We start from the raw sequence: 11,613 nt of genomic DNA on the forward strand, positions 1-11,613 counted from the left end.
GGCTGTTCTTTGTCCACATTGGTCAAATCATATTTTAGTAAAGTTTTAGTGAAACCCATTGGAATAGTCAAGAGTAGAAATAACATCAGTGTAGTTAAACGTATCAGTAAGAAATGAGCTGAAGTAGTGACATAGATTTTCCATGTATCACATTCAAAAGGCAAGAAAAATGATTCCAAGATTTTTTTAGAAAACGACATTCTCGTGTTTAAATTTAAAACAGACGGGTACTGGACTTCAGATTGATTTTATCAACTGCATGATGTGCTTCCCACAAACCTCTGATGGACAAAAGCTAATTCATCATTGTCCTGGATTTTCTTGCATTGCGTAGACATTCCAGTCAAACCAGCGTAAATGAACAATAGATGAGATGTCTACTTCACCCAGTTCAAAACAAAGGGAGGGCTATTATAACTCATTTCACATGAGGTGGTGCTAACGGCCTCAAGTTATCTCCAGAAACACATATGGTTTACACCAGATACATCGAAACCATCTCAGTACCTGAACTGAATTATCCTGGAAAGCTGGTCCTGTCATTGACTGCTGGTTTTTGGATGACCTTAATTATATAGCTCTGACCTCTTGGCTTGGATTTTTTAACATCTGAACAGACGAAAGCAGCTCAGGACCCAGTAAAAGCTAGCCTTGATTTCTTTCAAACCCTGATTGCCAGGAAGAATCATGTATTTCACCTGAAAAGTGAACTAATTCCCAGCCTGTAAGAGTCATATTGCTCAACATTTAATGGCATCCACCTGCATCTGAGCTCTGCCAAAACAGGTCACTTCAAGAATCACCAGTGGAGTCTAAGTCACAGAAATTGAGAACTACGCCTTCTTCATTTTTAAATATCAATCAGACTAAAGGAAAGTTGTTGTAGGTTATTTAGAAATTGGACTTCATGGACAAAGGCTGAGGGAGGGATGAGGGTTGGGAGAGGGAATTCATAATGGTGCATTGCAAAAGGGAAAGAAATGAGACAAGAAAATGACATTCAAATCCACCTCTGTTATGGACAGAAGAGGTAGAACTGTCAAAAGAAATTTGATTCACTCTCCCTCTCACCTGCGACACAGGTTATAGAGGTGCAAAGTTTTCAGTTTCCTCAACTACTTCCAGCTGCACAGTGAAGATTCCATCATTAATTTCTTTGATTTTGTAATTCTGCTCTCTGCCTTAATGGGGCCTAGCTTCCAGACATTATTTTTGCCGTTTCCTGTTTAAAAGAGTCTGTTTTTAACAGGGTGAAAAAGGCCCTAGAGACCATCATGTCTGCATCAGTCATCAAGTATTTATCTTTCTACTCGAATCCCATTTTCCAACACTTGCCCCATAATCTTGTATGTCTTGACATTTCAAGTATTCATCTAAATATTTCTTAAGAGTCTTGAAGACTCCCGCTTCTACTACCTTCACTGAAACCAATTAATTTGGTATTCTCTCTTCCTTACGATCATTTAAATTTTCCACTCCACTTCAGTCTGCTTCATGCAATTTTTTTCAATATCTTGTAAAAAAGATCAAAGAGATATTTTCCCACACTAGATGGAACACGATACACATTATCAAGACCACCTCAAAATTGAAATGTACCTAATGAGGCTTCTGATGTATCTAACAAAAGCTGTTTCATCTTCACAAATGACCCTGTACGTCATGCACCATCCTAGTGTTCCAAACAATATTGTGCATGTTCTCCCGAGAGCAGAGAAGACTAAAGAAGACTTCATTGCTCAAAATGATAAAGGATTTTGATATGGTAAATAAGGATGAACTTTCTTCAATGGCAAAAAGTCAACTTAGAGGATGCAGATTTGAAAAGTAATGGCATAAGAATCATAGGGGAGGTGAGAACTTTAATTTGTCATGATTTTATAATCTAGGCTACAAAGTCTGAAATAATGCTCGATACATAGTCAATAGGGAATTAGACATAACACACACAAATTGAACTTGCAAGAATAAAGGTGAAACAGCAGCAAATGTGAACTAGTTGGACAGTGCTTAAGAGCTAGTACAGATACAGTCAGCCAAATGAGCTCTGCAAAGATCTGGATGGTTGAAGGTTTGATCTCTAGCTTGTGCTGATTAAGGGGATCTCAACTCGCATGACAGTCAAGTGAAATATCTAATTTCCCAATCTCAGCATACAAAGGTGAACAAGGACAAACAAACATCATTGATTTTCTACACTGAACAGGAACAAAAACTTCAAAGAGACCCAAGTGGAATTAATCGACGAGGAGAAAGTGAGGACTGCAGATGCTGGAGATCAGAGCTGAAAATGTGTTGCTGGAAAAGCGCAGCAGGTCAGGCAGCATCCAAGGAACATCCTGACGGCAGCATCCTGAAGAAGGGCTTATGCCCGAAACGTCGATTCTCCTGTTCCTTGGATGCTGCCTGACCTGCTGCACCTTTCCAGCAACACACCTTCAGCCAAGTGGAATTAAGCAAATTCTGATTTCCCTGACATTTTCCAATAATGTATTCCAGTAGCAAGCTGTCTATTTTCACATAAGGGAAAGCATTACAGCAAGATCTGAGATGACTATCAGGATGTTTCGATCATAATCGGTGTGAATCATCTTTCAGAGAGAAGAAAGAAAGCACTATCTAGCAGCTTCTTATATTTGACATTGAGATAGAAAGGAATCCTGAAATGTCAAGTGAAGAATTATCATTGTAAATTTCCTAGTCAAAAAGGCAGTTAAACTCATCACCCATTTCATGGAAAAAATACACAAGACAGTTAATGAGGAGGCCTTAATTTGTATTCAACCACAAAAACACAGTTGTCCACAGCTTGAAGCTTCTCTCATCTTCTGCAAAAGTCATTTTACCAATCAATTTGATTTATACCTCAAAATTAAAATGTACCAATAACAGGTCAAATAGCAATGCAAAGAATGATATTGCACAAGTACTAATAGTGGGCGGCACGGTGGCACAGTGGTTAGCACTGCTGCCTCACAGCGCCGGAGACCCGGGTTCAGTTCCCGCCTCAGGCGACTGACTGTGTGGAGTTTGCACGTTCTCCCCGTGTTTGCGTGGGTTTCCTCCGGGTGCTCCGGTTTCCTCCCACAGTCCAAAGATGTGCAGGGTCAGGTGAATTGGCCATGCTAAATTGCCCGTAGTGTTAGGTAAGGCGTAAATGTAGGGGTATGGGTGGGTTGCGTTTCGGCGGGGCGGTGTGGACTTGTTAGGCCGAAGGGCCTGTTTCCACACTGTAAGTAATCTAATCTAATCTAATCTAAAGTTGGCTCTCTTCATGATGTTCCATCACATCAAAGGAGCTCTCTGAATGTAATTAGTGATCGAAACCAGGTCTAAAGAGGTGAGGTTATGAATATAGGTAACATAGGCTCAATCTTAGTCCCTCTGTGTATAGAAGATTAAGAGATTACCTCGTTGAGATGTTTAAGATGATTAAAGGAGTTGAGAAAGTAAATAGAGAGAGAGAGAGAGAGATTGTTTCCTCTGGTGGGAAAACTCAGGATAAGAATTAAAGTCAGAAAGGAGTGATGTCAGGAAGAACTCCTTCAAACATAGGCTCTCTCTCTTACAAAAAGCTACTGAGGCTGGAACAGTTACAAATTTCATAAAGATGTTGCATATTCAGCACAGGTATTAAGAGTTAGAGAAGAAAGGTGAGGAAATGAAGTTAAAATATAGATCAGCCATTGAATATTAGATCAGGGCCAAGTACTGCATAGCAATCTCATGCCCTAAAGAGGACTTGAACTCAAGTTAAACATCAACAACATGGATGGCGGAGCTCCGGAGTCCTGCAGCACTATCAATTCATGAATAGGTTGATATAATAAAAGAGTTTATAATTGATTATCTGATACTGATGTAGCTGATGTGACTCTGACAACAATAAGAGAGATTGAGAGATGTCAGATTACAAGAAACATGTGAAGAGGAGGTCTTCACACCACACTACCGAGCCAAACAGAGTAACCCGCAACATACAGCTGGAAATACAGGTGCTGTATAGTACTTGTGGAGGAGCCTTATCTAGAGATTAAATATGAGTACCCTCTGATACAGTATTTGTAGGTACCCACGTCCCAGGGTTACCAAGGAACAGTACCGAGATGTGGAGGAAGCAGAAATAACATAAAGTCATGGAGGTGCACGGCACAGTAAAAGGCTGTGCCAGCCTGTTCCAGTTAAAAGCAATCATCCAACTATTCTAATCCCATTTTCCAGCACTTGTCCCATCGCCTTGTGTGCACTGTAATATAAAGCGCGCTGTAAAGCATCGAGCCCACTGAACATTTTTGTTTTCTTTAGCTGCAGAAACGGGGATTTAGGAATTTCCATGGAATAGATGGCAGTGAAGGGATGTTGAAAATAGCTGAATCCAAAGGGCTGTATCAGAATCTGAAGAAGTGTCTGATTGTTCCAGGTGAACGACTCCCTGTGTCTTCAGGTAACAAATCTGTCCCAGATTTACAGCCATTCAGCCCAGCTGGTCAATCCTGAGATTTATAATGAGAGTCCCAGAACTGACATATTCCTGGAGACTTGATCCTATGACATTTGACTCGATGTCATTCAATCACATGACATTTCATTCACAAGATTCACTGATTGCAAATATGTTTTTAATTTACCTTGAGAGGTTAAATGTCACCAAGCTATGAACAAAATATCTGTTTTTCTAATGAGATAAATATCATAATTTATAAATTGAAGGGACAACGTAAAAGTGAAGAAATATTTAAGATTAAGTGAAATAGCAACTCCTCTGTGTTTCGACAGTATCAGCTACAATGATAACACTGAGTAAATGTAGCAAAAATGTTATCAATAATAGCCACAATTGATTTCTTTCAATTTTACAACTTCTACAATGCTTAATAAATGATAAAAATCATAAATTAAACCAAAATTGAAAGTAAATTAATCCACTGATTTTCCCACCATCCCCATTCTTCCCCCCACCTCACTCCTCACTCTGTCCCAACCCACAGTCTGCCCCAACCCCACTTTCCCCAAAACCACAGTTCCTCACTCCCAAGCTCCCCAAACCCCACACTTACCCCACCCTACCTCCCACTCTCCCCCACCAGCACTTCCTCAACTCATCCCCTTAAGCGAAAATGCTTAACCTTAATTCAGCAAAGTTGACCAAATATGACATTGCCTTTACAAAATCAACGAAAACTATTTTTGTGATAGTTTCTGATTCATGTAGGTGTGGTGATCGGAAAGAGGTCAGCCAGGTGAACTTCACAGGAAGGTCGACGTTTCGGGCAAAAGCCCTTTCCTGATGAAGGGCTTTTTCCTGAAATATCGATTTTCCCGCTCCTCGGATGCTGCCTGACCTGCTGTGCTTTTCCAGCACCACTCTTATCTAGACCCTGATTTCCAGCATCTGCATTCCTCACATTTGCCTGCACTTCACAGAAGGTGAGTTCCCCAATTGGGGCTGTTAATCTGGTCCAATCAGGGAGCCCTGGCTAACAGAAATAAACAGGCATGTCATGGGTTCTGTTCACTCTAGAATCTGACTCTGAGGGAGCTGACTCCGTGTCATGTACCATGCATGTGTAAATAAAAGGTGACTTCACTAAGTATTACTCTATTTTCCCACTGCCTATTTCTTATTTCTTATATTTCCTACTAGAATAACTGAGCTATGTTTATTAGCTTTCTTTGAGTCCACTTTCAAACCAATTAAACAAGGCCTCTGATGTTATTCCACTTTCTGAAGCACATTTCCCTGTGCAATCACTTCCCTATACAGCTTTATATCAATCTTTACATCATTACATCCGATGATAATAATGACAACAGCAGAATCTTTATCGGCAGGTCTGACAACCCACAAGGGTTCAACCTGAAAGAACAGAATGCAGCAAGTTCAGAGGGAGACGGGTTAGACGGGGTGAGGGGCACAGTCATATTAAAGAGGAGAAAGTGAGGACTGCAGATGCTGGAGATCAGAGTCGTAGAATGTGGCGCTGGAAAAGCACAGCTGGTCAGGCAGCATTTGAGGAAGTCTCTTCCTGCTTCTGCTGTCATCGCCCCAGGCTGCTTGCTCCCACTCTCACCACCACCGGCCTCCCCAGGCTGCCTGCTCCCACTCTCACCACTGGCCTCCCCACGCTGCCTGCTCCCACTCTCACCACCACCAGCCTCCCCACGTTGCCTGCTCCCACTCTCACCATGGCCTCCCCACGCTGCCTGCTCCCACTCTCACCACCGGCCTCCCCACGCTGCCTGCTCCCACTCTCACCACCACCGGCCTCCCCAGGCTGCCTGCTCCCACTCTCACCACCGGCCTCCCCAGGCTGCCTGCTCCCACTTTCACTAACAGCCTCCCCAGGCTGCCTGCTCCCACTCTCACCACCACCAGCCTCCCCAGGCTGCCTGCTCCCACTCTCACCACCACCGGCCTCCCCAGGCTGCCTGCTCCCACTCTCACCACCACCGGCCTCCCCAGGCTGCCTGCTCCCACTCTCACCACCACCGGCCTCCCCAGGCTGCCTGCTCCCACTCTCACCACCACCGGCCTCCCTAGGCTGCCTGCTCTCATCACCTTGCAACCTGTTCCTGTTCCTACTCTTGCTGCCTTGGGCCTCCTGGTCCCACTGATGCTACCTTGTTTCACTTCAGAAAAGATGAAAACAATGAAGATTAAGGAGAAAAGAAGAAAGAAAAGGAGATGGAAGAATGAGGCTGGCCTGGTGCTGGGGAGAAGCCTAATCTGCCACCCTCGCATTTTGTGGATCTTGTCACACTGTGTGCCATATACATTGAGGTGGGGGCATAAAGAGATGAAATTGTGTCCTTTGCTGAGTTATGGGTTGTTCAGCATCAGAATGGGAAAGGTCAGTGTGTACCTCTCCTTTTCCACATCCCTGTACACGTCTATACCCAATCAGGATGGTCTGAAAATGCTCCACTTCTTTCTTGTGCTGTGTTTCTCCACCATTTTCAGTTTTTGGTTTGGATTTCCAGCATCTGCTCTGGTTTGTTTTTACTTCAGGCCTGCACATTAGATCAAGAATTTACTCAAAGGTTGCAGTAGAATTCATTCCAAGTATTAGAAACCACAGTGAGAGTTGCATTCATTTCAGTTCTAAATCAAAGCAGGATGAAGGCTATAGCATGTAGCCTCATGTCATGTCGACTAGTTAACCCTTTTTGGGCCAACAGACCAAAAAACGCCTTCCTCGGTAGCAGACAGCAATAGCGGTCCATAATTGCTGCAATGTCAAGTCCTTCACTGAGAAATGTATTGAATAGTTTGATTTAGAGTTTGATTATTTTACCATGGGGACAATAGTGTGCTGACAGTTTGGAGTTTTACTTTTTAATGTGTTTCAGATGCCTATGATTTAGTGGTAGTTGCTGGTGCTCTGTCCTATGGACTACTGTCTTTGGATGTCCTTCCCGAGTTGCTGAGAGTCACAAAGCCAGGTGAGCAGAAAGCCTTATGTATGTAAGACTAAGCAGCAAATACTGATGCAGTAACATGTAAACTTCAATACAGAAGGAGGTGAAGGAATGCATAGTCACATGGGTTTGAACAGGTTCAGACAAGGCAAAGTCAGAGATAGGTTTGCCTCTTCATGCTGTAACATGGTGGATCACACATCCTGCTGCAATATCTGTCCTTCAAAAAACCTTCTTTGGAGTTGCCCCACTTGTTTCCACTCTCACTTATCCAATTACAATGAGAGAATCCTACATTCAACACCCATTAGCTCTGGAACCATCTAAGGACTAATATCCTCCATATCTACATGCTGGGCCCTGGGTAGCACCTACAAATATGAGGTCAGAATTATGTCAAAGGGATTGGGCTGAGGCTCCTCTCTGTCTCCTTCAAGCTCTTTCTTGTATCTGTAATATCTGATAGCCAGTCTTGGGAAGCAGCTCCAATACAACACTGAAAAGACTACAGGCATCCTTACAAGCTCTGTACTCTTCTCATCATTTTCATATCCACTTAACTATTGTCTCGAACTGAGCAGAAAATAGAATAAAATAACAGGACTATGTTTGATTTGATCTGAAGCTGAATATCTGACTTCACTTCAGTTCCGTTATAAAGCAGACCTACTTCCCATTCCAGACATTGCTTGTGAGATTTCCCAGCTTCCATCATTCGTAAAGTTCCAGTTATTTAAATGTCTGATGTTCATTCTTTAATTTCCAGCAAAATCTGTTCATCTGTTAACTCTCTACTCACCAACCTATGACTGTTCCCAATGCCCCAAAACCTCCTCATTCTCAGGTTCCAAACCCATCGCTGCCTTATTGTCTCCAGCTCTATAATGTCTCTGAACTCTCTGACCTGCTCACTTGGTCATTTTTCATCTTATTGTTACTTTAACTCTCACGTTGGTCAGAAAATTGAGCTGGAACATAATAACAAAAAATTGTTAGTGAAACTCAGCAGGTCTGGCAGCATCTGTGCAGAGAAAATAGAGTTAATGTTTCAAGTCCAGTGACCCTTTTTCTTTCCCTTGCTGTTTTTTTACCTTCTGCCCAAATGGACGTTACATCAGCTGAATCTAGATTGTATCTTACTACTATCCTCAGCTCTTCTCTTAACAGTGTCACTGCACCACCTTTTCCATTCCTCCTGTCTTTCCAAAATTTCAAGTCTCCCTGAACATTAAGCTCCCAGTTTTGATCCTATTTCCATTGCGCATTTACATCGATTTGTGCGGTTGCATTGTCTACTTTATTCTGAATGCTTCATGTATTAAGATACAAAGCCTTTAACTTTGGTCCATTGTCAAATTTCACTACACTTTCATGGTTCCTTCACATAATCTGCCCCTTCCTTTTGTTTTCTGACAACAATCAGCCCCGTCCCTAAATCGCAAAGGCTATCTCCTCATTTACCTTTGATTTTCTAATCTCCCATGCAACTGAAGAAATCTGAAGTATCTGTGGAGTTGTGAATGGTGCTGGACATTGTGCAATCATCAGAGAACATCCCTGTTACTGACCTTATGATGGAAGGAAGGTCATTGATGAGACAGCTGAAGATTATTTAGCTTTATAATAGCTTACAACAGCAACCATTTAAGTGAATAATTATTTCTAAGAACATGCAGTGGAATTCATAATCCCACTTCAAGGAATCTACAACCAGTTGGAGAGAGGTCTTCTGATACTCCAGATGGCTACCCTACCTGTAAGCCAAGAGCTTGAGGTTTAACTCCCATTCCAGGACTTGATAGAATGAAGGTGCATTTTTAATGTAGCCAACAGATTGTATAGCAACTTCTAAGCCCTTCTAATATCCACAGGCAATAAGATGTTCCTGATCAGCCATGTGTTTGGATGAAAATGGTGCCTATACCATCACTGTCCATAGCTCCAGGCCACAAGTTGCACATAAAAGTGTATGTTACCATAGCACCTATGTCTCATGAACAAATAAAAGTCATGGACTGGATGCAGGACATAAGGTGGTGTCACTTTATACTAACCACAGCAGAGATTATTGTGCAGGGCTTGATAATTTGTCTTTGGGCTGAGAATTCAAGAAAAAGAATCATCTGGAGTTGTCAATTCATAGAACATTACAGCTCAGTACAGGCCCTTCGGCCCACGATGTTGTGTTGTCCTCTGGAACCAACCTGAAGTCCAATCTAACCTACACTATTCCATTCTCGTCCATATGCCTATCCAATGACCATTTAAATGCCCTTAAGTTTGACAAGTCTACTACTGTTGTAGGCAGTGTGTTCCATACTCCTGCTACTCTTTGAGTAAAGAAACTACCTCTGACATCTATCCTACATCTATCACCCCTCAAATGAAAGCTATGTCCCCTCGTGCTAGCCATTACCATCCAAGGAAAAAGGCTCTCACTGTCCAACCTGCCAACCCTCTGATTATCTTACATAATTGAGGGTTATTGGGATATCTAAATCCAATTGAGAAATAGCAGGCACCATATTGTAATATTGAGTCATTGAGAAATCGGTCACCAGCTCCCATTATGTAATGAAAACCTTCGGACCTATGTCAACAAACAAGCATTAGCAATGATTTGTTTTAACAATCCAGGCATAATTTTCAAAGATTTAAAGGGCAATGGGTGAAGTATAGAATATAAAAGCAGGCGTGTAAAGCTGGAACCATATAAGACACTGATTCGGCCACAGCTGAGATTATGTGCACAGGTCTTTTCACCACATTACAGAAGGACATAATCACACTAATGACAGTCCAGAAGAAATTCCCAAGAAAATTGCCAGGACTAGATAACTGCAGTTACAAGAAAAGGTTAGGGTTGTTTTCGTTAGAAAAGGGATGGCTGAGGGATGACATAATTGAGCTGCACAAAATAATGAGGAGAGAGGCCATTTGCCAGATGCACAGATGTAAGGTGATGGTAGAGGGAACAGGACGAAAACCTCTTTCATCCAGAGGCTGGTGGGTATTTGGAATTCACGGTCTACTTTGCTGGTGGAGGCAGCAACCATTTAAACACCTGGATTAACACCAAAAACAATATAATCCATAGGCTACACACCAGCTGCTGAAAGACAGGACTGAGATGGGTGGCAAGTTTTCTTTCAATCAGCACAGACATGATAAGTGGGCTCTTCCTGTGCTATAAGCTTTCTATGGTCCTAAGTTAGATATCTCTTTTGGTTCCTTCATATAATGGGTCAAACAGGCAGGCACTCTGTCCAGCATGTGTTCTTTCAGGAATATGATGTTATGTTTATGAATACTATCCAGCATAATGTGAATGTGGATTAGAATATAACTGAGGATCGCACTGAGGTGAAGCTGCTTCCAATGAATTCAAATATTTATTTTTCTTTCTCTCAACCCTTCACCTCTTTGAGCTCCCCATTGATAAGTCCCATTGGCAAGTTCTGTAATTGATGTAATGTCACAATTTGCTGTTTGGATACTAATGTCTTACTAAAGTAGATTATGTGCCCTTTCTCCCACATTGAGAGGAGGGCACATTTATTTGGAAGAGGACTTATTGGAAATTTCTACAAAAAAGATGATTGATCAGTATTTTGCCATTTTCCAGGAGGTTATCTCTGTTTCTCTGCAAAAGATGAAAGGGACAGTGATTACATGCAGCAGCTTCATGCTTCCATGGATGAACTGGAGAGCAAACGTCTGTGGACCAAGGTTGTGAAGCAAAATATTGAGAGTTGGCAGAAGGTTGTGCTGGAAACGGAGCCAAGCTCAGAGTACATCCCAGGACTTGTGGCCATTTATAGAAAAAGTGGTTAACATTGTGTCGGTTCTATTTTTCAATCAGTGCTATTATCACGTATATTAGGCACACTGCTGCCAATGTACACAACAAAATACAACTATACTTCAGTCAAAACACCAATCTTGTGCCAATGGTTTCGTGCGTGATATTCTTACATGGAGATTCCCTCCCAATACTGGCAGATCGCCAGTAAATCTCAATACTCTATGCTGGAAATCCAGTCAGACCTTTCAGTCTCCGGGCATACCCTGACAGATACATTATGGGACTCCTTGCAGGTCCTTAATCACTCATCACCCAATAAGTGCCCAGGAAGAGTAATAACTAATCAGCAATTACCCTGGCACCTACAATCCTCTGAGAAAGAACCCGGT

The 11,613-nt window shown here is 42.2% G+C and overlaps 1 protein-coding gene across 3 annotated transcripts in view; it reads left to right on the forward strand.

Moving 5' to 3' along the window:
• Window positions 1-11,355, forward strand: part of LOC122562949 (methyltransferase-like protein 27) — a 44,856-nt gene extending 33,501 nt beyond the window's left edge. For all 3 annotated transcript variants that reach the window (XM_087973724.1, XM_087973722.1, XM_087973723.1), the window contains exons 4-6: window positions 4,306-4,444; window positions 7,351-7,443; window positions 11,045-11,355. In XM_087973724.1, the coding sequence (XP_087829850.1) occupies window positions 4,306-4,444; window positions 7,351-7,443; window positions 11,045-11,253 (441 nt within the window). In that variant the 3' untranslated portion in view covers window positions 11,254-11,355. The remainder of the gene's footprint in view (window positions 1-4,305; window positions 4,445-7,350; window positions 7,444-11,044) is intronic.
• The last annotated feature ends 258 nt before the right edge of the window (window positions 11,356-11,613 follow it).

Source organism: Chiloscyllium plagiosum, unplaced genomic scaffold (assembly GCF_037043375.1).
Source record: "Chiloscyllium plagiosum isolate Xiang-an unplaced genomic scaffold, Cpla_swu_hap1 HiC_scaffold_26, whole genome shotgun sequence".
Taxonomy (NCBI): Eukaryota; Metazoa; Chordata; class Chondrichthyes; order Orectolobiformes; family Hemiscylliidae; genus Chiloscyllium; species Chiloscyllium plagiosum.